Source organism: Neoarius graeffei, chromosome 22 (genome assembly GCF_027579695.1).
Source record: "Neoarius graeffei isolate fNeoGra1 chromosome 22, fNeoGra1.pri, whole genome shotgun sequence".
Taxonomy (NCBI): domain Eukaryota; kingdom Metazoa; phylum Chordata; class Actinopteri; order Siluriformes; family Ariidae; genus Neoarius; species Neoarius graeffei.
Window position 1 is genome coordinate 36331900 of NC_083590.1, and position 25354 is coordinate 36357253.

The 25354-nt window shown below is 42.4% G+C and overlaps 1 protein-coding gene across 1 annotated transcript in view; it reads left to right on the plus strand.

Moving 5' to 3' along the window:
- Positions 1-11596: 11596 nt before the first annotated feature.
- Positions 11597-25354, plus strand: part of LOC132870863 (replication protein A 32 kDa subunit-like) — a 45252-nt gene continuing 31494 nt past the window's right edge. Inside the window, exons 1-3 of the mRNA XM_060904777.1 lie at positions 11597-11677; positions 11863-11924; positions 16481-16585. Coding sequence (XP_060760760.1) covers positions 11665-11677; positions 11863-11924; positions 16481-16585 — 180 coding nt within the window. The 5' untranslated portion in view covers positions 11597-11664. The remainder of the gene's footprint in view (positions 11678-11862; positions 11925-16480; positions 16586-25354) is intronic.

Here is a 25354-nt window from a genome sequence, read left to right on the forward strand (position 1 = left end):
AACATGACCTCATTTTATCCCTAATGAGCAAGCCTGTGGCGACGTTGGCAAGGAGAAAGAAACGGCGAGAGGAGCCGGACTCAAAAGGGAACCCATCCTCATTTGGGCGATATGATTATAACATCTCATCTCATTGTCTGTAGCCGCTTTATCCTGTTCTACAGGGTCGCAGGCAAGCTGGAGCCTATCCCAGCTGACTACGGGCGAAAGGTGGGGTACACCCTGGACAAGTCGCCAGGTCATCACAGGGCTGACACATAGACACAGACAACCATTCACACTCACATTCACACCTACGCTCAATTTAGAGTCACCAGTTAACCTAACCTGCATGTCTTTGGACTGTGGGGGAAACCGGAGCACCCGGAGGAAACCCACGCGGACACGGGGAGAACATGCAAACTCCGCACAGAAAGGCCCTCGCCGGCCCCGGGGCTCAAACCCAGGACCTTCTTGCTATGAGGCAACAGCGCTAACCACTACACCACCGTGCCACCCCTGATTATAACATTATCAGTTTTAACATGAAGTCAGTTTTGATGTTATAAACTCTTCATTGATGGAAACTTGAGTGCAAAACTGTTCATGACGACTGCAGTCCTAAAGTTAGCAAGACAACTGTAGTCCTCAGCCACAAAAGCATTACTGTAAGAGTCCAGAGCGTCCTCCAAGTGTGACTTTCGACTGTCCATACGGGACCGGCCTTCGCAGGAGCTATGGGATGAGATTCCAACCAGACGTAGGGCATCAGGATGGATCAGGCAGGTCCGAGGAGCAGAAGAGGTCAGGATCTCGGTCTCAGGATTGACATGTGACTCGGTTGTTAGGTATGCCCAATGTCACCTGACAACAAACTGTGTGCGCATGTTTTGCTGGATTTTCTTCAACCAAAATGTGTATACCAAAGTAACCGTGTTGCAGTAGCGCATTCAGATGGTTTTATTGGAACTTAAAGTGCATATTGTGGACCAATTTCGTGTTTTTTTTTATATGAAAGTATGTCCCTTTACACACTCATCCAGAAGGGTAGTTTTGCACAAGGCCATCTGTCTACAGCAGAAAAAAATAAAACGCATCTGGAAAAATCCCAAGGGAGTCTGGAGCCAGATTCGTGACGTCACCTGCGGAAGCGCCAGCAGGCTGCGCGAGCTTTGCGTAGTTTCAGTGCACAGCCTGTGTAGACCAAGCGCTCCCATTTCTCTCTCATTGTCCGGTCTTTTGGAAAACGATGAGTACTAATCCCATCAAGATTGGTGTTGCTACACCCTCCTACGATACATCTGTTAACCATTTTCATAATTACGTGATAACGTTGAAGAAATTTGCAGAAAACCACCAGGTCGTTTTCTCATAAACAAACCAGCGCTGACGTAGGATTCAGAAGGAGGCGTCCCGCACGCGACGTCACGAAAATCAATGTTTTCCAGGAAATCCAAATGGCAAGTTTTTTCAGAGGCGGACCAATTCGCCTCAAATGGCTTGATTTCAACTGAATTTTTCTGGTATTGCGCAAGGTAAAAAAATTGCACAAAATGCGACGGATATTTGACCAAAGTTTAATATAAAATAGGAGAATTACATTGATCTTGCTCCTGAATTTACCCGTGATATGCACTTCAAAGATCTTTATTGAGAACTCCATGTCTAAATGCTCATATTTTTGGCGATAATAAAATCAACTGAATAGGCCTATTCGTTTTATTTCACTTAATTTTTTTTCTTCACAATTACAGCTTCATGAAAGGTTAGCTATATGTACAAAACCCCTTAATTAATAATGGAAACTGAAAGACACCTTTAAAATGGTCGATAGGCCTATTTGTGTTATTTATTAAATAAAAAATTAACTACCACTGACTATTAAAAAGATGAAGAGCTTCTTAATGCATTTTTCATTCACTTTCAGTAACTGCTTTATTCAGCTCAAGGTCACAGTAGACATGGAGCACTGAGTGTGAGGCAGGATTACATTCTCGATAGGGCACCGTTCACACACATTCACATCTAGGGGAACTTTATCTCCACCAAACCCTACTTACTGGCATGTTTTGGGAGGAAACCGGAGAACTCCAGCATAGATGAAATGAGCTCAGGATCTAACCACAACCTTGTAAGATGGCAACTATGCTGCTGTCGTTCATTTTTATTTATTTATTTATTTATTTATTTATTGTATTTGCATAATTCATTATTTAATTCTCAGGGTCTCAGTTGGAGGTGAAGACTATCCAGGGAACACTGGATGTACTGTAGAAAACCATGGAACTCCTCACAGATGTTAGTTATCCCAAGCTCAGAATTGATCCAGGATTCCCAAACCACTGTATCACCTTTCATTTATTCTATACCGCTTATCCATTATGGGTTGCATGTGAGCTGGAGTCAATCCCAGATGACGTTGGCCAAGAGAGGGGGTTCATCCTGGAAAGGTTGTCCATCTGTCACAAGGGTGAACATAGAAGACGGACATTTACACTCACATTCACACCAGGGCTTTACATTAACACCCGCCAAATGCGGGTAAAATTCGGCTTTGGCGGGTAATAACTTTAGTCCCACTAACCACTTTGGTGGGTGGTTTATTCTGTGGTATGACAATATATTTTAATTGTAGTTTTCTCTGAAGGCATCTGATATAATGAACGCATTGCAATGTAATATTACGCGCCTACAACTCCCATGAGCACCTGCATAAACATTCTGGCAACGTTACAATTGTTTAGAACGTTCGTTAACGTCTCAGATAAAATCAATGATACGGTAACCTGCGGTTAATGAACGAAGCAACAAAGTTGCTGACGACTGACAAGCGCACTATGTGGCGACACATAGCTGGAATTTCAAACCCTGCTGCTCAGGGAAAAAGGGGCAGAGATGAGCAGGGCCGGAGCAGCATTTTAAAATCACCGAGGTCCGTGATGAGCAAAGCACGCGCCGAAAAATGTTCGCCATATTTAAATGAGAGGGGTGAATTACACGCCACACAAGAGATCTATGTGGCAAGAGTAAGAATAATTTAAGCTTATTTAATGGTTTGATCTGGCCCAAGCAATGAGGACAAAAAATACCCTCACCATGTAGCCTATGTAACTAAGATACATGAACAATGTAGCATCCGTTACACCTACACACAAAACATTCTGGGAAAAAAATCAGTATACACCGCCATGTTTTAGGCAAAGTTATCCAAGCCAAACATAAGTTGAAACTTTCCACTCTATTGCTTTGGCTTATCGAATGATTTATTTTTAAAATCACAAACAAGGCAGGCTACAACTGCGCTGCTTCGAAAATGTAAATTTAACAGCTTCATGAAAGTGCGGGCCCTGTGATGACCTGGCGACTTGTCCAGGGTGTACCCCGCCTTTCGCCCATAGTCAGCTGGGATAGGCTCCAGCTTGCCTGCAACCCTGTAGAACAGGATAAAGCGGCTACAGATGATGAGATGAGATGAGATGAAAGTGCACTGATGATTACCATGGAAACCCCGTGTCTCCTGCCCTGCATTCCTCCCCCGAGTCGCGCGCTCATTCGCTTTTGTGTTCTTGGTCTCAGAGCTGCACACACCAAACAGACACAGAAGACAGAATCAACGTTTAACATAATTAACAATGCACTTTTTACGGAGACATTTTAATGTTCTTTATTTTTTTTATCCAGTTGAATATTTAGCCTACAAATGTATTTTCAGCTCTTAAAAATGACTGAGGTCCGGACCACGGGGGCCTCATAGCTGGCTACAGCCATGGAGATGAACAAGATGCTAATAGGAAGATAAGACAGTTCAATGAGAAATGGAAGTTCGGGTGAGATTGGCTAGTTCATAGCAAAACCGAAAATACCCTGTACTGCGAAGACTGTAGAAAGTCCAGCAAAGACAGGCACCAGTAATTTTAAACTCGAAACTATAAAGGACCACGAAAAGTCAAATGCACACATCGGTACTATAACATCAAAACCGGCGAAGACGGCTGGTTCACTACAGGACAGCATTGCTTTCAGTCCCTGGTTGTGATGAAGTCGGCTGAGCTGGAGAGGATAGAGCTGCTGTTTAGAAACGTTCACGCGATTGGAAAGAAGTTGATCCCACCCCAGCTATCAACTTATGGCCTGCTGGAAGCCTCAGGTCACGAAGACCATTTTTCATGGACCATTCAGACTCATCTGATGATGAATGTCATGAGGACATTTAATGTCTCTCTCTACACATGTTCACACACGCACACTATTAATAGATTATACATCATAATACTTGATAATACACATAATACTTGCATATAAAAACATCAAATGTTTTTCAATAATAAATGTTTTGAATTGGACTTTTAATATTAGAATCAGTTCAGTTGTACTGAATGTTATTTTTCATATTATACGATATTTCATATTGTAAGGGGCTTGAATTTGAGTTCAATAAACAGAATACTCTTTATATTTTTTGTCTGAATTGGTTGCATGTTTTCATATAGGGAGCTACCTTAACAGCACTGAATACTTGAGTGCTACTGTAGAGATACATTATACGCTGCCATTCATAATTAAATCTAGATCTTCCAAACTTTAACGTATCATGGTGAAGAAAAAACTGCGATTTCCTGGCAACAAAATTGTGGCTAGTGACTCAGGAAAACCACTAGCCACAGTGGCTGGTGAGCAAAAAAGTTAATGTGAAGCCCTGATTCACACGTATGGACAATTTTGAGTAGCCGGTTGACCTTATCGGCATTTCTTTGGACTGTGGGAGGAAATCCACACCGTCGAACGGCAGGTTTGAACCCTGAATCTGCTTGCTGTGAGACGACAGGGCTACCACTGCACAACCAGTTTGCATTATTTCATTATGAGTCCATACATTATCCGTAACCGCTTATCCTGAGCCGGGTCACAGGCCGAGGTGGACAGTAACAAAGTACGTTTACTTGAGTACTGTACTTAAGTACACTTTTTGAGTATCTGTACTTTACTTGAGTATTTTTTTTTTGGAAACTTATGACTTTAACTTCACTACATTTGAAAGGCAAATATCGTACTTTTCACTCCACTACATTTCTATCAAGCTCCTCGTTACTCGTAACTATGAAGCAGATTTGAAAGTGGATGTTTTTTCTTTTCTTTTCTAAAACGTGATGTTTTTTTCGTAGGTGACACTGAGACAGTCTATCAGTAATCACTAGGGTCACGTCACGTCCATAGACTGTATAAAATCAAGTTCAGTGATTTCTCAGCAGCGTTATTTAACACGATCAGTTGATGGCAGAATGGAAGGAGGCGGTTCTTCTGGAGAATGCATGCACTCATGGCCCATGAACCCATGTTTCAGTTTTCTGAAAGGATTAAAGATTTGTTTCATTTGAAATGTTTGCTTTGTTTGCCGAAAATGAACCACATCACGGCCTACAAAAACTCACCGTCTGACCTGCGGAAGCATATTGAGGGATATAAATGTTTTATTCCAAGAGAAAGCTTGCAGTGAAGTTGTCTGTGCTTTTAGAGCTAGCGATAACGCTACAATAGCTATGCAGTCTGGTTCGTCAAATGACTTTCTACGGATTTTCCCGCCAAGTTGCCGTAGCCTTGTCCATGGCTAACGTTAACACATAGCTAGTTAACTTGGACACTGTTAGTTAGCATGTAAAACCGGAGTTACGCTAACATGAATAACGTTAACTTATCTGAAGTGCTTTCAGAAATATGTTTTAGCATAATCTTACCAAATACAACCCCGATTCCAAAAAAGTTGGGACAAAGTATAAATTGTAAATAAAAACGGAATGCAATGATGTGGAAGTTTCAAAATTCCATATTTTATTCAGAATAGAACATAGATGACATATCAAATGTTTAAACTGAGAAAATGTATCATTTAAAGAGAAAAATGAGGTGATTTTAAATTTCATGACAACAACACATCTCAAAAAAGTTGGGACAAGGCCATGTTTACCACTGTGAGACATCCCCTTTTCTCTTTACAACAGTCTGTAAACGTCTGGGGACTGAGGAGACAAGTTGCTCAAGTTTAGGGATAGGAATGTTAACCCATTCTTGTCTAATGTAGGATTCTAGTTGCTCAACTGTCTTAGGTCTTTTTTGTCGTAGCTTCCGTTTTATGATGCGCCAAATGTTTTCTATGGGTGAAAGATCTGGACTGCAGGCTGGCCAGTTCAGTACCCGGACCCTTCTTCTACGCAGCCATGATGCTGTAATTGATGCAGTATGTGGTTTGGCATTGTCATGTTGGAAAATGCAAGGTCTTCCCTGAAAGAGACGTCGTCTTGCAAACAAGCTTTCATTGAATCCGTCTAAGTGTAAAGCCATGCTAGTAGGGTCACCCAGGGCCAAGGCCGTAAAAAGCCACTTATACCTCACGCTAGCAGACACTGAACTTGAGCAAGTGGACACTTTTAAGTACTTAGGAGTTGTTCTGGACAGTGGTCTGCGGTGGACCTATCGCTATCTCCATGTTACCAAGAAACTGTCACAATGTAAGGGGTGGCAAAACAGAGCTAGCAGAGTGATTACTACGTACACCCCCTCTGCCACTGTTCTCTGCATTTTAGGCTGGGCATCTGTAGCTGATATACAAAAAAGGAATAAGGTAACACGAGTATACAAGGCCCTTAACGGTTTGTCCCCTCCACACATTTCAGATCTGTTCACCCAGCTAGCTAACACAACACTCGCCTCAGAACACAAGGAGGTCTTCAATTGCCCAAAGCTCGCCTGCAGCAGACACAGAGAGCTTCCTCTTTCTCTGGAACACACTGCCGTCCCAGTTAACATCCGCCAGCTCCGTTTCAGCCTTTAAACGCATATATAAACAAGAGTTCTGATGTAAATATTGTAAATAACAATATGCAAACTCCAAGCTTTGCTCATATTCTTTGGGATTGCTTCACTTTGTGTTGTTTACCTGTTTAGTTATTGATGATTTACTTATTGTAACGTTATATTATGTTATTATCAGCTGCCATTTATTTTATGTACGCAGTATGTTTCATGTTATGACTTCATATTTTTATTTACTGTTGTATATTTTCTGATTTCTTACTGGTCGCCCCCCCAGGGCTCATTGAAAAATGCCTATAGGCGATATGTACTCACTGGTAAAATAAATAAACTGGAAGGCCCCTGGGCTCGAACCCAGAACCTTCTTGCTGTAAGGCGACAGTGCTAACCACTACAGTGATGCTTGAAAGTTTGTGAACCCTTTAGAATTTTCTATATTTCTGCATAAATATGACCTAAAACATCATCAGATTTTCACACAAGTCCTAAAAGTAGATAAAGAGAACCCAGTTAAACAAATGAGACAAAAATATTATACTTGGTCATTTATTTATTGAGGCGGCATGGTGGTGTAGTGGTTAGCGCTGTCGCCTCACAGCAAGAAGGTCCTGGGTTCGAGCCCCGTGGCCGGTGAGGGCCTTTCTGTGTGGAGTTTGCATGTTCTCCCCTTGTCCGCGTGGGTTTCCTCCGGGTGCTCCGGTTTCCCCCACAGTCCAAAGACATGCAGGTTAGGTTAACTGGTGACTCTAAATTGACTGTAGGTGTGAATGGTTGTCTGTGTCTATGTGTCAGCCCTGTGATGACCTGGCGGCTTGTCCAGGGTGTACCCCGCCTTTCGCCCGTAGTCAGCTGGGATAGGCTCCAGCTTGCCTGCGACCCTGTAGAACAGGATAAAGCGGCTAGAGTTAATGAGATGAGATTTATTTATTGAGGAAAATGATCCAGTATTACATATCTGTGAGTGGCAAAAGTATGTGAACCTCTAGGATTAGCAGTTAATTTGAAGGTGAAATTAGAGTCAGGTGTTTTCAATCAATGGGATGACAATCAGGTGTGAGTGGGCACCCTGTTTTATTTAAAGAACAGGGATCTATCAAAGTCTGATCTTCACAACACATGTTTGTGGAAGTGTATCATGGCACGAACAAAGGAGATTTCTGAGGACCTCAGAAAAAGCATTGTTGATGCTCATTAGGCTGGAAAAGGTCACAAAACCATCTCTAAAGAGTTTGGACTCCACCAATCCACAGTCAGACAGATTGTGTACAAATGGAGGAAATTCAAGACCATTGTTCCCCTCCCCAGGAGTGGTCGACCAACAAAGATCACTCCAAGAGCAAGCCGTGTAATAGTCGGCGAGGTCACAAAGGACTCCAGGGTAACATCTAAGCAACTGAAGGTCTCTCTTACATTGGCTAATGTTAATGTTCATGAGTCCACCATCAGGAGAACAATGAACAGCAATGGTGTGCATGGCAGGATTGCAAGGAGAAAGCCACTGCTCTCCAAAAAGAACATTGCTGCTCATCTGCAGTTTGCTGAAGATCACATGGACAAGCCAGAAGACTATTGGGAAAATGTTTTGTGGACAGATGAGACCAAAATCGAACTTTTTGGTTTAAATGAGAAGCGTTATGTTTGGAGAAAGGAAAACAGTGCATTCCAGCATAAGAAGCTTATCCCATCTGTGAAACATGGTGGTGGTAGTATCATGGTTTGGGCCTTTTTTGCTGCATCTGGGCCAGGACGGCTTGCCATCATTGATGGAACAATGAATTCTGAATTATACCAGCGAATTCTAAAGGAAAATGTCAGGACATCTGTCCATGAACTGAATCTCAAGAGAAGGTGGGTCATGCAGCAAGACAACGACCCTAAGCACATAAGTCACTCTACCAAAGAATGGTTAAAGAAGAATAAAGTTAATGTTTTGGAATGGCCAAGTCAAAGTCCTGACCTTAATCCAATCGAAATGCTGTGGAAGGACCTGAAGTGAGCAGTTCATGCGAGGAAACCCACCAACATCCCAGAGCTGAAGCTGTTCTGTACGGAGGAATGGGCTAAAATTCCTCCAAGCCAGTGTGCAGGACTGATCAACAGTTACCGCAAATGTTTAGTTGCAGTTATTGCTGCACAAAGGGGTCACATACTTTTGCCACTCACAGATATGTACAACCCCGATTGCAAAAAAGTTGGGACAAAGTACAAATTGTAAATAAAAACGGAATGCAATAATTTACAAATCTCAAAACTGATATTGTATTCACAATAGAACATAGACAACATATCAAATGTCGAAAGTGAGACATTTTGAAATTTCATGACAGCAACACATCTCAAAAAAGTTGGGACAGGGCAATAAGAGGCTGGAAAAGTTAAAGGTACAAAAAAGGAACAGCTGGAGGACCAAATTGCAACTCATTAGGTCAATTGGCAATAGGTCATTAACATGACTGGGTATAAAAAGAGCATCTTGGAGTGGCAGTGGCTCTCAGAAGTAAAGATGGGAAGAGGATCACCAATCCCCCTAATTCTGCGCCGACAAATAGTGGAGCACTCAGAAAGGAGTTCGACATTGTAAAATTGCAAAGAGTTTGAACATATCATCATCTACAGTGCATAATATCATCAAAAGATTCAGAGAATCTGGAAGAATCTCTGTGCGTAAGGGTCAAGGCCGGAAAACCATACTGGGTGCCCGTGATCTTCGGGCCCTTAGACGGCACTGCATCGCATACAGGCATGCTTCTGTATTGGAAATCACAAAATGGGCTCAGGAATATTTCCAGAGAACATTATCTGTGAACACAATTCACCGTGCCATCCGCCGTTGCCAGCTAAAACTCTATAGTTCAAAGAAGAAGCCGTATCTAAACATGATCCAGAAGCGCAGACGTCTTCTCTGGGCCAAGGCTCATTTAAAATGGACTGTGGCAAAGTGGAAAACTGTTCTGTGGTCAGACGAATCAAAATGTGAAGTCCTTTATGGAAATCAGGGATGCCGTGTCATTCGGACTAAAGAGGAGAAGGACGACCCAAGTTGTTATCAGCGCTCAGTTCAGAAACCTGCATCTCTGATGGTATGGGGTTGCATTAGTGCGTGTGGCATGGGCAGCTTACACATCTGGAAAGACACCATCAATGCTGAAAGGTATATCCAGGTTCTAGAGCAACATATGCTCCCATCCAGACGACGTCTCTTTCAGGGAAGACCTTGCATTTTCCAACATGACAATGCCAAACCACATACTGCATCAATTACAGCATCATGGCTGCGTAGAAGAAGGGTCCGGATACTGAACTGGTCAGCCTGCAGTCCAGATCTTTCACCCATAGAAAACATTTGGTGCATCATAAAACGGAAGATACGACAAAAAAGACCTAAGACAGTTGAGCAACTAGAATCCTACATTAGACAAGAATGGGTTAACATTCCTATCCCTAAACTTGAGCAACTTGTCTCCTCAGTCCCCAGACGTTTACAGACTGTTGTAAAGAGAAAAGGGGATGTCTCACAGTGGGAAACATGGCCTTGTCCCAACTTTTTTGAGATGTGTTGTTGTCATGAAATTTAAAATCACCTAATTTTTCTCTTTAAATGATGCATTTTTTCAGTTTAAACATTTGATATGTCATCTATGTTCTATTCTGAATAAAATATGGAATTTTGAAACTTCCACTTCATTGCATTTCGTTTTTATTTACAATTTGTACTTTGTGGGGCGGCACGGTGGTGTAGTGGTTAGCGCTGTCGCCCCACAGCAAGAAGGTCCGGGTTCGAGCCCCGTGGCCGGCGAGGGCCTTTCTGTGCGGAGTTTGCATGTTCTCCCCGTGTCCGCGTGGGTTTCCTCCGGGTGCTCCGGTTTCCCCCACAGTCCAAAGACATGCAGGTTAGGTTAACTGGTGACTCTAAATTGACCGTAGGTGTGAATGTGAGTGTGAATGGTTGTCTGTGTCTATGTGTCAGCCCTGTGATGACCTGGCGACTTGTCCAGGGTGTACCCCGCCGTTCGCCCGTAGTCAGCTGGGATAGGTTCCAGCTTGCCTGCAACCCTGTAGAAGGATAAAGCGGCTAGAGATAATGAAATGAGATTTGTACTTTGTCCCAACTTTTTTGGAATCGGGGTTGTAATATTGGATCATTTTCCTCAATAAATAAATGATCAAGTTTAATATTTTTGTCTCATTTGTTTAACTGGGTTCTCTTTATCTACTTTTAGGACTTGGATGAAAATCTGATGATGTTTTTGGTCATATTTATGCAGAAATATAGAAAATTCTAAAGGGTTCACAAACTTTCAAGCACCACTGTCGTCTCCAGTGGTGCTTGAAAGTTTGTGAACCCTTTAGAATTTTCTATATTTCTGCATAATATGACCAAAAACATCATCAGATTTTCACCCAAGTCCTAAAAGTAGATAAAGAGAACCCAGTTAAACAAATGAGACAAAAATATTATACTTGATCATTTTGATAATTACCACAATACTCATGATGCATGGAGGTCTACTGTAGACCTCCATGCATCATGAGTATTGTGGTAATTATTTCAGGTAGTTTGTGTGATTGGACTGATTGCTGCTTTATAAAAGATATCATAGACTACAAATAATTTAAAAAAAGGCACTTTTTGGCCATGCTTTTATAACTGAATAAATGTGAATCTAATCAGATGTAGCTCCAGATCCACAGATCCACCACCAGAGTTTTGGACAGACCTGAGAGGACAGGAGGAGAAAATGATTTGGATTCGAACTTGTGAATCGGTTCGCTTAAAAGAGTCATTTAAGGTGAATCGACTCGACCTTTACTGGGAATTAGCACCGACTCCAGACTAAACAGTTTGGGTTATTTTTGTTCTTCGGTGATTTATACATCATGGAGAACCAAAGTTGGTTAGATTTTGTCTCTATATTTGTTTAAATGTAGTTAATATTGTAGTTTTCAAAGGGTTTTTGTTATTAGGCCTGTGTTATATAGATGTATATACTGTTTACTGACTTCATCCTGTTGTTTGGGAGGACTTAAAAAAATAATAATTAAAAAACCTCTTAATTTTAATTTAATTTCATTCAGGTTACGGGTATAGCTCTTCTTCAAGAGGATTTTCATCTTCAAATAATGAAAGAAAGCCTAAGGTAAGGGTATTAATCACTCTACTGCTAGTCTGATTCCTGGAGTTCTAGATGCTTCTTTTGGTCAGTGATTCATTTAGCAGCTAGCTTAATTAGCAGCTCGCTAGCTAGCTTAATTAGCAGCTCGCTAGCTAGCTTAATTAGCACCTCGCTAGCTTAATTAGCAGCTCGCTAGCTAGCTTAATTAGCAGCTCGCTAGCTAGCTTAATTAGCAGCTCGCTAGCTAGCTAGCTTAATTAGCAGCTCGCTAGCTTAATTAGCGGCTTGCTAGCTAGCTTGCTTAATTAGCAACTCGCTAGCTAGCTTGCTTAATTAGCAACTCGCTAGCTAGCTTGCTTAATTAGCAACTCACTAGCTAGCTTGCTTAATTTGCAGCTTGCGTAATTAGCAGCTCGCTAGCTAGCTTGCGTAATTAGCAGCTCGCTAGCTAGCTTGCGTAATTAGCAGCTCGCTAGCTAGCTTGCGTAATTAGCAGCTCGCTAGCTAGCTTGCGTAATTAGCAGCTCGCTAGCTAGCTTGCGTAATTAGCAGCTCGCTAGCTAGCTTGCGTAATTAGCAACTAGCTAGCTTGCGTAATTAGCAGCTCGCTAGCTAGCTTGCGTAATTAGCAGCTCGCTAGCTAGCTTGCGTAATTAGCAGCTCGCTAGCTAGCTTGCGTAATTAGCAGCTCGCTAGCTAGCTTAATTAGCAACTAGCTAGCTAGCTTAATTAGCAGCTCGCTAGCTAGCTTGCTTGCTTATTAGCTCCACTTTGTCAACCCAGTTATCGAGTTTCTGGGAAGTAATTCAACTAGTGCTCTCAAAAATGTCGCGTTATTAATGCGTTAACTTGACTCAATTTTAACGGCGATAATTTTTTTATCGCGAGATTAACGCTCTGTGACATGATGTAGGTTTTTCATAAGCTTTTGAAACTGCCAGGAACTTGGAACAGAGACTTTGCTTAGAAAAACGATAGCAGCTAGACTGTAATGCCACGCCCCGCACAGCCAGAGTCCTCTGCCTTCCCCCGAAGAGCCACGGTGCTCGGCTTAGGTTTCGTTTTCCCATCGGCTGCTCCAGCCCGACTTTGCAGTGGCTGTGACAAGACGTGTTATGCTCTGCAATAAAAAAAAACATTGGTGCAACCAGTGTTCGAACTATGCCGATATTTTCGGGGGGGTCCCTTTTTTTTTCCCGGGGGGGGGGTGCTTGCGCTTGTCTCAGAGCGCGGCTCTCCATCGCGCGCTCACTTCGGATATGCAAATGCTTCCCGTTACACACGATTGCTATGTCAATAAACATCATTTTGCCAATATTTTAGAGACCCCCCAACATTTCCCAAATCATGTTTTCAAGGGATCTCATGTCTGTTTCAGGGGATCTCGGATCCCCCGAGTACCCCCGTAGTTCCAACGGTGAGCAAGCCCATTCACGTTTTTATGCTGATAAGAGAATTACAATGGTTTTTCATGTGTCAAAAATGTGCGATTAAATTGCGATTAATCGCGAGTTAACTATGACAGTCGCGACATTAATCGCGACTAAATATTTTAATCGCTTGACAGCACTAAATTCAACATGCAAAAGTCATTCCTCTGTACAAATCTGGGAGCAAACACCACTTCACAAACTACAGGCCTGTCTCACTACTTCCAAAATTCTCGAAAAACTTTTCAATAACCGTTTGGATAAATTCATTGACAAACTGCTTAGTGACGGTCAATATGGATTGAAGGGCTATCCCAATACGTAAGGGTTGAATTTCAAGCCCTATCCCTTGTAGCTCAGTTTCAAGGGGAAGGGCCAAGGGGAAGGGGTAGGGGAAGGGGTAGGGGAAGGGGTAGGGGAAGGGGGAGGGGTAGGGGTAGAAATTAGAATTGGGATTGGGCCTTAGAGCATATAGATCAACATCACTGGCTTTAATAGAATTAGTTGAAGAAATCACCAATTCTATAGAGCAGAAAAAACATGCAGTTGGAATATTCATTGATTTTAAAGAAATCATTTGATACAATAAATCACGATATATTAATAAAAAAACTTGAACGATATTGCATCAGGGGTATCGTTTTAAACTGGGTTAAAAGCAACGAGACTGTTCTTCCTCGTGTTTGGATGTAGCTTGTGTTGTTCCCCAGGGGTCAGTGTTAGGACCAAGGTTTTTTTTATACTATATATCAGCGACATACAGTACCAGTCAAAAGTTTGAAACCCCTTCAAATTTGATGTTTTTTCTTTATTTTAATTAACTAAAAGACACTTCGTGGCTTAAAGTAATGATGGATGTTATTTCTCTTTACTTAGTTGAGCGGTTCTTGACATAATATGGATTACTACAGTTGTCGAACAGAGCTATTTACTGTATTTTTATTATTTACTCTTTACTGGTTGATGGTGTCAAATGCATTAAGAAGGCAAGAAATTCCATTTTTGACAAGACACGCCTGTTCATTGAGAAGCATTCTAGGTGACGACCTCATGAAGCTGGTTCAGATAACGCTAACAGTGTGCAAAGCTGTTACTAAGGTAAATGGTGACAACTTTGAAGAATCTAAAAGATGAAATGTTGTTTTTTAACACTTTTTTTGTTTGTTTGTTTGTTTACCGTATAATTCCATATGTTCCATGTATTATTTCATAGTTTTGATAAGTTCAGTATTATTCTACAATGTAGGAAAAAAAAAACATCGAATTTGAAGGTGTTTCCAGACTTTTGACTGGTACTGTATGTAGTGTATCTACAGTAATGAAGCTTGTCTTTTTTGCTGACGATACAAATATCCTCTTTTCTGGTGATAATTTAATGGAACTATTTGCAGGAGATCACAACAGAAATAAGTCAATTAATAATCTGGTTCAACAGGAACAAATTATCATTAAACTTGAACAAATCCAAAGTAATATTATTTGGGAACAACAAAACAAACACAAATATTCAAATAGACGGGGTTATTATAGAAAGAGTTAAGGAAATCAAATTTCTTGGAGGTGGCACGGTGGTGTAGTGGTTAGCGCTGTCGCCTCACAGCAAGAAGGTCTGGGTTCGAGCCCCGTGGCCGGCGAGGGCCTTTCTGTGCGGAGTTTGCATGTTCTCCCCGTGTCCGCGTGGGTTTCCTCCGGGTGCTCTGGTTTCCCCCACAGTCCAAAGACATGCAGGTTAGGTTAACTGGTGACTCTAAATTGGCCGTAGGTGTGAATGTGAGTGTGAATGGTTGTCTGTGTCTATGTGTCAGCCCTGTGATGACCTGGCGACTTGTCCAGGGTGTACCCCGCCTTTCACCCGTAGTCAGCTGGGATAGGCTCCAGCTTGCCTGCGACCCTGTAGAACAGGATAAAGCGGCTAGAGATAATGAGATGAGAAATTTCTTGGAGCAACTATTGATAAAAAAACTTGGCTGGAAACCACATCAACATACAATCCAAAGTATCAAGAATTATTGCAATATTAAACAAAGTCAGACAGTTTCTAGATCACAATTCACTCCGGATTCTTTACTGTTCCCTGGTTTCACCTTATTTAAGTTACTGTGCGGAGGTATGGGGCAATAATTACAAAAATACAATACGTTCACTATTCATTCTCCAAAAAAGCGCAATAAGGATTATACACAAGGCTGGTTATCGGGATTGTACAAATACATTATTCTTACAGTCAGAAATACTGAAATTTGCAGATTTGGTGGATTATCAAACGGCACAAATATTATTCAAAGCAAACAATCAACTACCACATAATATTCAAAAACTGTTTGCTGAAAGAGAAGGGAGTTATAATTTAAGGGGTTTATTTAAATTTAAAAATTATAGAGTGCGCACAACCAAGAAAAGTTTGTGTATTTCTGTTTGTGGGGTGAAGCGGTGGAACAGTTTAAATGAGGAGCTCAAGGGATGTCCAGACATGAAACGGTTTAAAAAGATGTACAAAAATTTGATTTTCACAAGGTATAAGGATGAAGGGGATTAATCATAACTGTCTGTTTACTGTGTGTTTTTTATTTTGTTCTTTTTTGAGTCATGGTCTGTTTTTGTTTTTATCTTGTTCGTCTCCATTGTGAGTGTGGTATTAGTAGTAAACTTTGTGTGGACATAATGGATATGCATATATAATTAATTATATGATATAGTCATAGAGAATTGATATCTGAATAGTTGAAGTAATATACTCTCTCTGTGTGTGTGTGTGTGTGTGTGTGTGTGTAAGTGATTATACATTTTATATTGACTAAAGAAGAGGGGTGGGATTAAATAAGTTTTTACTTCAGCCCACTCCTTTTCAGACATGTAAACTCAAAACTGCTTAATGCGTCCTTGTTTGTATTTTTGTTTTCTTTTGTTTTGATATTACCTATATAATTTATGGTTTATTTTCTAATTTAGTGGCTTTTTACGTATTCTTGTGCAAATGCTGTTTTGCTTTTCTTGTTTTCTGCTTATTTATTCATTGTTTGTATACATGTTTGAAATAAACCATCATCATCATCATGATATCGAATTAATCGACTAAAACCATCCTCAGTTATACAGTATCTATAAATCATATGTGTCTGTATCAGCAGTGTGAAGTTTGTTTGTTTACAGGCCGCAGGAATACTCCATGTAATGCCATGCACTGTGTCTCAACTCCTGTCAGCCACAGAACACGCCACCGACTCCTTCTTTATCCGGAACACAGAACTGAACCAGGTCAGTCTCAGCCTCCTCAGGGTGGGGGGCAAAAATATTTGGACAGTGTTTGAATTTCCACCTGCTGGGATTAAACACATTATTGAAACCCTCAAGCTGTTGAGTAGCGTCTCTCCACTGCACTGTGCAAAAGTCTTAGGACTAATAATGAAATTTAAATGTTTCTGTAGTTACAAAATACCATAAGTGGTAAAGAGTAACACATGAGACTTTGCTTTAAAATTAACCGGCTCGAGCGGCGACTACAGTTATCGACACCTTAACCATCTTTTGGCTGTTGCAAAAGTAGAAGAGACTTTTTTTTTTTTTTTTTTTCAATACGTAAATTGTGCATGAATAATTGCTCAAACACTGGGGGGAAAAATGAGTTCCTGATTACTTGGCGTATCAGATCACGTAATGCCGTTCCACAATTATAGACACCTTTGTCCACAGTTATCAGCACATTTGTCCACAGTTATTGATACCAGTCCACAATTTGACACCTTTGTCCACAGTTATCGGCACTGTTCCACAATTTTCGACCCGTTTGTCCACAGTTATTGGCACTGTTCCACAATTTTCGACACCGTTTGTCCGCAGTTATTGGCACCGTTCCACAATTTTCGACCCGTTTGTCCGCAGTTATTGGCATTGTTCCACAATTTTCGACACCGTTTATCCGCAGTTATCGGCACTGTTCCACAATTTTCGACACCGTTTATCCGCAGTTATTGGCACTGTTCTACAATTTTCGACACCGTTTGTCCGCAGTTATCGGCACTGTTCCACAATTTTCAACACCGTTTGTCCGCAGTTATCGGCACTGTTTGTCTGCAGTTATCGGCACCATTCCACAATTTTCAACACCGTTTGTCCGCAGTTATCGGCACTGTTCCACAATTTTCAACACCGTTTGTCCGCAGTTATCGGCACTGTTCCACAATTTTCAACACCGTTTGTCCGCAGTTATCGGCACTGTTCCACAATTTTCGACACCGTTTGTCCGCAGTTATCGGCACTGTTCTACAATTTTCAACACCGTTTGTCCGCAGTTATCGGCACTGTTCCACAATTTTCAACACCGTTTGTCCGCAGTTATCGGCACTGTTTGTCTGCAGTTATCGGCACCATTCCACAATTTTCAACACCGTTTGTCCGCAGTTATCGGCACTGTTCCACAATTTTCAACACCGTTTGTCCGCAGTTATCGGCACTGTTCCACAATTTTCAACACCGTTTGTCCGCAGTTATCGGCACTGTTCCACAATTTTCAACACCGTTTGTCCGCAGTTATCGGCACTGTTTGTCTGCAGTTATCGGCACCATTCCACAATTTTCAACACCGTTTGTCCGCAGTTATCGGCACTGTTCCACAATTTTCAACACCGTTTGTCCGCAGTTATCGGCACTGTTCCACAATTTTCAACACCGTTTGTCCGCAGTTATCGGCACTGTTCCACAATTTTCAACACCGTTTGTCCGCAGTTATCGGCACTGTTCCACAGTTTTCAACACCGTTTGTCCGCAGTTATCGGCACTGTTCCACAATTTTCAACACCGTTTGTCCGCAGTTATCGGCACTGTTCCACAATTTTCAACACCGTTTGTCCGCAGTTATCGGCACTGTTCCACAATTTTCAACACCGTTTGTCCGCAGTTATCGGCACTGTTCCACAATTTTCAACACCGTTTGTCCGCAGTTATCGGCACTGTTCCACAATTTTCGACACCGTTTGTCCGCAGTTATCGGCACTGTTCCACAATTTTCGACACCGTTTGTCCGCAGTTATCGGCACTGTTCCACAATTTTCGACCCGTTTGTCCGCAGTTATTGGCACTGTTCCACAATTTTCGACCCGTTTGTCCGCAGTTATTGGCACTGTTCCACAATTTTCGACCCGTTTGTCCGCAGTTATCGGCACTGTTCCACAATTTTCAGACCCGTTTGTCCGCAGTTATCGGCACTGTTCCACAATTTTCAACACCGTTTGTCCGCAGTTATCGGCACTGTTCCACAATTTTCAACACCGTTTGTCCGCAGTTATCGGCACTGTTCCACAATTTTCGACCCGTTTGTCCACAGTTATTGGCACTGTTCCACAATTTTCGACCCATTTGCCTGCAGTTATCGGCACCATTCCACAATTTTCGACACCGTTTGTCTGCAGTTATCGGCACTGTTCCACAATTTTTGACACCGTTCACAGTTATCTGCACCGTTCCACAATTTTCGACACCGTTGGCTGCAGTTATCGGCACCGTTTGTCCGCAGTTATCGGCACCGTTTCACAATTTTCGACACCGTTTGTCTGCAGTTATCGGCACCGTTTGTCCGCAGTTATCGGCACCGTTCCACAATTTTCGACACCGTTTGTCCGCAGTTATCGGCACCGTTCCACAATTTTTGACACCGTTTGTTCGCAGTTATCTGCACCATTCCACAATTTTCAACACAGTTTGTTCGCAGTTATTGGCAACGTTCTACAATTTGACGCCGTTTGTCCGCAGTTATTGGTACTGTTCCACAATTTTCGACACAGTTTGTCCGCAGTTATCGACATCCAGATGATTATTTATAAAAAATAATCAGCATGTGGTATTAAGTTAACAAAACAGTTTTTATATAAAATTTGTTTTCCATAGACTGATATTTAGTACAAAATTTTTTATATAAATATATCAGCCACTGGGCGGCACGGTGGTGTAGTGGTTAGCGCTGTCGCCTCACAGCAAGAAGGTCCTGGGTTCGAGCCCCGGGGCCGGCGAGGGCTTTTCTGTGTGGAGTTTGCATGTTCTCCCCGTGTCCGCGTGGGTTTCCTCCGGGTGCTCCGGTTTCCCCCACAGTCCAAAGACATGCAGGTTAGGTTAACTGGTGACTCTAAATTGACCGTAGGTGTGAATGTGAGTGTGAATGGTTGTCTGAGTCTGTGTGTCAGCCCTGTGATGACCTGGCGACTTGTCCAGGGTGTACCCCGCCTTTCGCCCGTAGTCAGCTGGGATAGGCTCCAGCTTGCCTGCGACCCTGTAGAACAGGATAAAGCGGCTAGAGATAATGAGATGAGATGAGATATCAGCCACTGCTTATGTAAATGAGGAAGTAATTCTGTTTGTAAACAAATGAGCTGATAATGTTTAACCTGTCAGAAAATCTTTTTGTTCCACTTTCTACCTGCTTTCTAACTATTTTCGTAGATCACATTTTGTTCATTTGTTGTTTGTATTAATTTCTAGTTTTGTCGTTTACCAATAAATGTCAACAGGGAATTGACACTGTAACCACATGGAAATCCAGGTCAAAGGTCGCATGTCATTCCTCGAACCAAAATATAAAATGTTACTGATATTGTAATATGTGGTAGAGATTTACAACAAACTGCAACAAAAAATTTCTGAATGGAATAGAAACATCTGAATATTTCAAGCATGTAATTTTTTTATATGTGAGGAATTTAACTCTAGTCTAATTCTATTTCCTGCAATCGGATTCCAAATACTCTATAAACATTCCATTGTTATGGATCAGAAAAAAAAATTATTATAAATCACAGCACTTTTAATTTTTTAAAGTACTTCATCTACTTCAACAACGTTACACCAAGATCGATCCATAACAGTTGTAAATGTCCCTTAATTCCACAGGGTGTCGATAATGGTGGACACCGGTGAAAGTGATTATCGACACCTCACGTGACTCTCAAACGTGCGTTTCGATACAAAATCTAAACGTGACTGTCAAATGAAAGAGTGAGAAACAAAGTAGGTTTCGACGAGGAGATCATGAAATATCGGTGAACTTGATCAGTAAAAACATGTCCATGATCTTTCCGCCATGCTTACCTGCGTCCAGGTTTTCTGAAAAATTGCTGATCGTGCTAAAAACATTCCATCTCTGGTAACGAGCTGCGTCATCAGACGACAAGATCAAAGTGTGACGGGGCGCGTCTTCCGGTTGAAACTCACCTTTTGTAAAATTTCTTTTATTGGTAAATCTGAAAAGGTGTTGATAATTGTAGCCGCCGCTCTAGTAGTCACAGATACAACTAGAAGGGCAGTCTGTAGAGTGTTTACCTCCACCAAGCCACGTGTTTGGATTTGCATCAAAATCTAATCAGTTTTCCTCCAAGTTTCATTAAAATCCATTCACTACTCAAAAAAACAAGCGAAACTATAACCTCCTCCAACAAAGTTGGCAGAGGTAATGAGTGTGGTTTTATAAGGAGATGGGCTGCAGGTTTTATTGAGCATCTTACAGAACCAGCCACAGTTCTTCTGGACACTTTGTCACACTCGCTTCTTATTTTTGCAGCAAAACCCAGTAGCCTTCATTATGGGGTGTGGTTTTCTTTTCTTTTTTCTGTCTGTCTGAAAAGTGGCCTCTTAAGGCCAATTTATGCTGGCAACCCAGTCCTCGCAGATAGCGTCTGCGTAGCCCCCCCACCTTCGCAGACGCTCTGCGTGCACCTCCCAAAAATTGTGACCACCGCAGAAGCCTCGCAGACAGCGTCGCAGACAAGAGGGCTCTGATTGGTCCACTCTACATCCGCTGTACACGCACTTCCGCTTCCCTACTTTCCCGGTTTGGTTTGTTTTCACGACCGGCATTTTTAAAAACACGAGCGAAGATGGAGCAGCATGAAGAGCGGTTGATCGAGGAAGTACGTACATCTATACGACTCCAGTTCTAGTCATTATAAAAAAAAAAAAGTTCTAGTCATTATAAGTAACCGGAGGATAAACACTCCACTAACCACACCCACCAACTACTCCTAGCGACTTCGCGCCCCCTTGCGTTGTGGCGGTGAATAACATCGCGCACGCCTATTACTCCCCGCTCAACGATAAATTACAACTGTCTGCGAAAAGCTATCTGCGAAAGCCTTGTCGCAAGAGCATGCAGAGGCCTTTAGATAATGTACTACTTTTCTTTACTGACGTATAAACCTTGTTCAGTAGCATTTAATTTTGTGCTGGAAATCTGTTTGGAACTCAAGAATGTTCTGACTCCCATGTAGAAGTCCTAAGATAAAAATATAGCAAAGTTTTTATACTTAAAATAGGGTGGCGTCAGCAAAGCTATAGATGACGTGCAACCACGTGATCAAAATGCATGAGCGTCCGCCATGATGGCGGATTTACAAAGCGACTCGGACGGCAGCCGCTGAAAGCGTGTCTGTAAACAGTGCTGAATTTTCTCACCGTTACCATGATTTGAACGCTCAAGCGAAGATTCGATCCAGAGAAAAGATTGATGTGTGTGGTTTTGACCCGTATTATTTTTTAAAAAATCAGACTTTTCTGAAGATAAGACGCTTTTACTGACCCGAGTACGAATACCGGTCATTTCGTCCAGAGCCTTTTTTTATACGCACGATCAGTTATTTTATGTTTCAGGTGTGTTTGTTTGAAAAAAGGAGGAATTCTCAGTGGAATTTTATTGAAGCAAATGAGTGCCGTAGTACGGATCATATTCCATCTTTAGGCGCCGAGCAGTGCTCTCGTGCGGGCTTCGTTTGTGAATCCCGGGCCGAGATGTGGTCCTACCGACCCGAGACCGTGCTCTTTCCAAGGGGGAGGCTTGGAGAGAGACGCCTGTAAAATTTGGCTTTGCTGTGAGCTCCGTTGGCAGAGTTATTAATTGTTAAATCTTTAGGCACGGAGCAGTGCTCTCACGGGGGCTTCGTTCGTGAACACAGGAACACCTGAAATATCAAATAATTGATAGCACGTTTAAAAAAGGCTTTGGACGAAGTGTCCTAATCCCCTCGTCTCCTCTCCGTACTAAGCCTCAGAGTTTCCTCGCCCTTTTTCCAAATCACGGACGGAATTCGAAAAAATCTGAACATGCCATGGTCACAAGTACTGTCGTGACCACAAGCATGTACACTACTGTTCAAAAGTTTGGGGTCACCCGGACAATTTTGTGTTTTCCATGAAAAGTCACACTTTTATTTCCCACCATAAGTTGTAAAATGAATAGAAAATATAGTCAAGACATTTTTCTGGCCATTTTGAGCATTTAATCGACCCCACAAATGTGATGCTCCAGAAACTCAATCTGCTCAAAGGAAGGTCAGTTTTATAGCTTCTCTAAAGAGCTCAACTGTTTTCAGCTGTGCTAACATGATTGTACAAGGGTTTTCTAATCATCCATTAGCCTTCTGAGGCAATGAGCAAACACATTGTACCATTAGAACACTGGAGTGAGAGTTGCTGGAAATGGGCCTCTATACACCTATGGAGATATTGCACCAAAAACCAGACATTTGCAGCTAGAATAGTCATTTAGCACATTAGCAATGTATAGAGTGGATTTCTGATTAGTTTAAAGTGATCTTCATTAAAAAGAACAGTGCTTTTCTTTCAAAAATAAGGACATTTCAAAGTGACCCCAAACTTTTGAACGGTAGTGTACAGCACAAAGATATGGCAGAGCTAAAAGAATGCTTAAAGCAGCGGAAAAACAAAGAGTTGCGCCCGCGTGACTGTTTGTTTTGTACAGAATGTCGCTTGACCCCGCATTTGTACTGTATATCCACCAACATGGCTGACGTCCGGGTTTCTATTTTGCTTCGACATCACTTGCATGTCAAGGATTCGCTTGTCGCCCATCGTTTGGCTCTGACAGTTGGTCAGTAGCGGCTGTCCGTGTATAAAATGATTGGCTCGTTGCCCATGTCTCCTTGTGGTATATGTTTTTGAGGAACTCCGTGTTGGCGATGTCTGTCAGTCAAAGGTATCCTTCGCTCCTGTTGATTATTTGCTTCAAAGTTGAAATTAGTTTAACTCGATACTAATTTCCTGGGGTGGCACGGTGGTGTAGTGGTTAGCGCTGTCGCCTCACAGCAAGGTCTGGGTTCGAACCCTGTGGCCGGCGAGGGCCTTTCTGTGCGGAGTTTGCATGTTCTCCCTGTGTCCGCGTGGGTTTCCTCCGGGTGCTCCGGTTTCCCCCACAGTCCAAAGACATGCAGGTTAGGTTAACTGGTGACTCTAAATTGACCGTAGGTGTGAATGTGAGTGTGAATGGTTGTCTGTGTCTATGTGTCAGCCCTGTGATGACCTGGCGACTTGTCCAGGGTGTACCCCGCCTTTCGCCCGTAGTCAGCTGGGATAGGCTCCAGCTTGCCTGCGACCCTGTAGAACAGGATAAAGCGGCTACAGATAATGAGATGAGATGAGACTAATTTCCTGTTGCTGACGGTTATTTCACCTTTCATTGCTACAAGTTGCCTCTTTAAGACTTTTGCACTGTACTGTATATGAGCGAGAAAAACGTTTAGCGTATTCTGAGAAAGCGTGGCTTACCATTTCATTGGGGACGGATTAGTTTTGGACTATACTTTTTCATCGTCACTGATGCATTTCAAACACAATTGGGTAAGTTTGAAACAGCCATAGATAAGTATGCTTCAAATAAAGTTTCAATAAGGATTTTAGGATTAACTTCCTCTTTCTTGTTGACCACACCACATTATACACGATATGGCCAAAAGTTTGCGAACACCTGACCGTCACACCCATTATTTGCTTTTTTTTTTTTTAAACTCCAGATTTACAATGGATATACTGTAAAGTGTACTGTGGCAGTTCTTGTGTATGGGCGGAGCACAGAAGACGGCAGGACAGAGCTCAGGTTGATAAACCGTTTTATTGTCACACTTTTCAGTCTAACTTAGTTCAACAGCATAGACAGCCACACACACAACCGGCGTCTGGTTCGGGGGGAAAGCATCTCTGCTCTCCCTCTTTAAATAGGGCGCGGTCACTGGGAAGACCCACACAAACACAGGTTAATTGCCGTCAGGTGTAGTGATTCTGCCACTTACCTTCCCTGACTCCGCCCTCCTGTCACAGACCGGCGCTTGACCACGCCCCCGCTGCCACATGTACACACCCTGTTAAAATGATAGGTTGCATAAGTGTGCATACCAGGGCTTAATTTGAGCCGGAACAAGATCCGGAACTTCTGTCGTTGGATCCGGCAGCTATTTTCATTTCATTCAGTGTTCCGGCAGCTATTTAAATGGATCAGATCACCTCCGTGACCATCACAAAGGGAAAAAAATCAAACAATAAATTAAATAAATAAGTAAATAAAATTTGCGGCGGCACGGTGGTGTAGTGGTTAGCGCTGTCGCCTCACAGCAAGAAGGTCCTGGGTTCGAGCCCCAGGGCCGGCGAGGGCCTTTCTGTGTGGAGTTTGCATGTTCTCCCCGTGTCCGCGTGGGTTTCCTCCGGGTGCTCCGGTTTCCCCCACAGTCCAAAGACATGCAGGTTAGGTTAACTGGTGACTCTAAATTGAGCGTAGGTGTGAATGTGAGTGTGAATGGTTGTCTGTGTCTATGTGTCAGCCCTGTGATGACCTGGCGACTTGTCCAGGGTGTACCCCGCCTTTCACCCGTAGTCAGCTGGGATAGGCTCCAGCTTGCCTGCGACCCTGTAGAAGGATAAAGCGGCTACAGATAATGAGATGAGATGAGATAAAATTTGTTTAGTGTTCAGTTTTGATTTTGATATCTGTTGTTGATTTCTCTCCTATGATATCCACAAAATCTATGCGGAAGGGGGGGGTATACTTCCGCTCAATAGAACACCGGGTTTTTTGTTGCCGTTAGCTTGTGCTGTGGAAAAAATGGCAAAAAAACAAGAAAGCTTACTAAAATTTTTCAAAGTCCCAGGACAGCCGGATCCTAAACGACCTAAAATGGACGACGTTGGACACAGTGACGCTGCACCAGCACCAGCTGCAAGTGTACCAGTCTCCAACTTGTTTTGTAAACCCTTTATTTC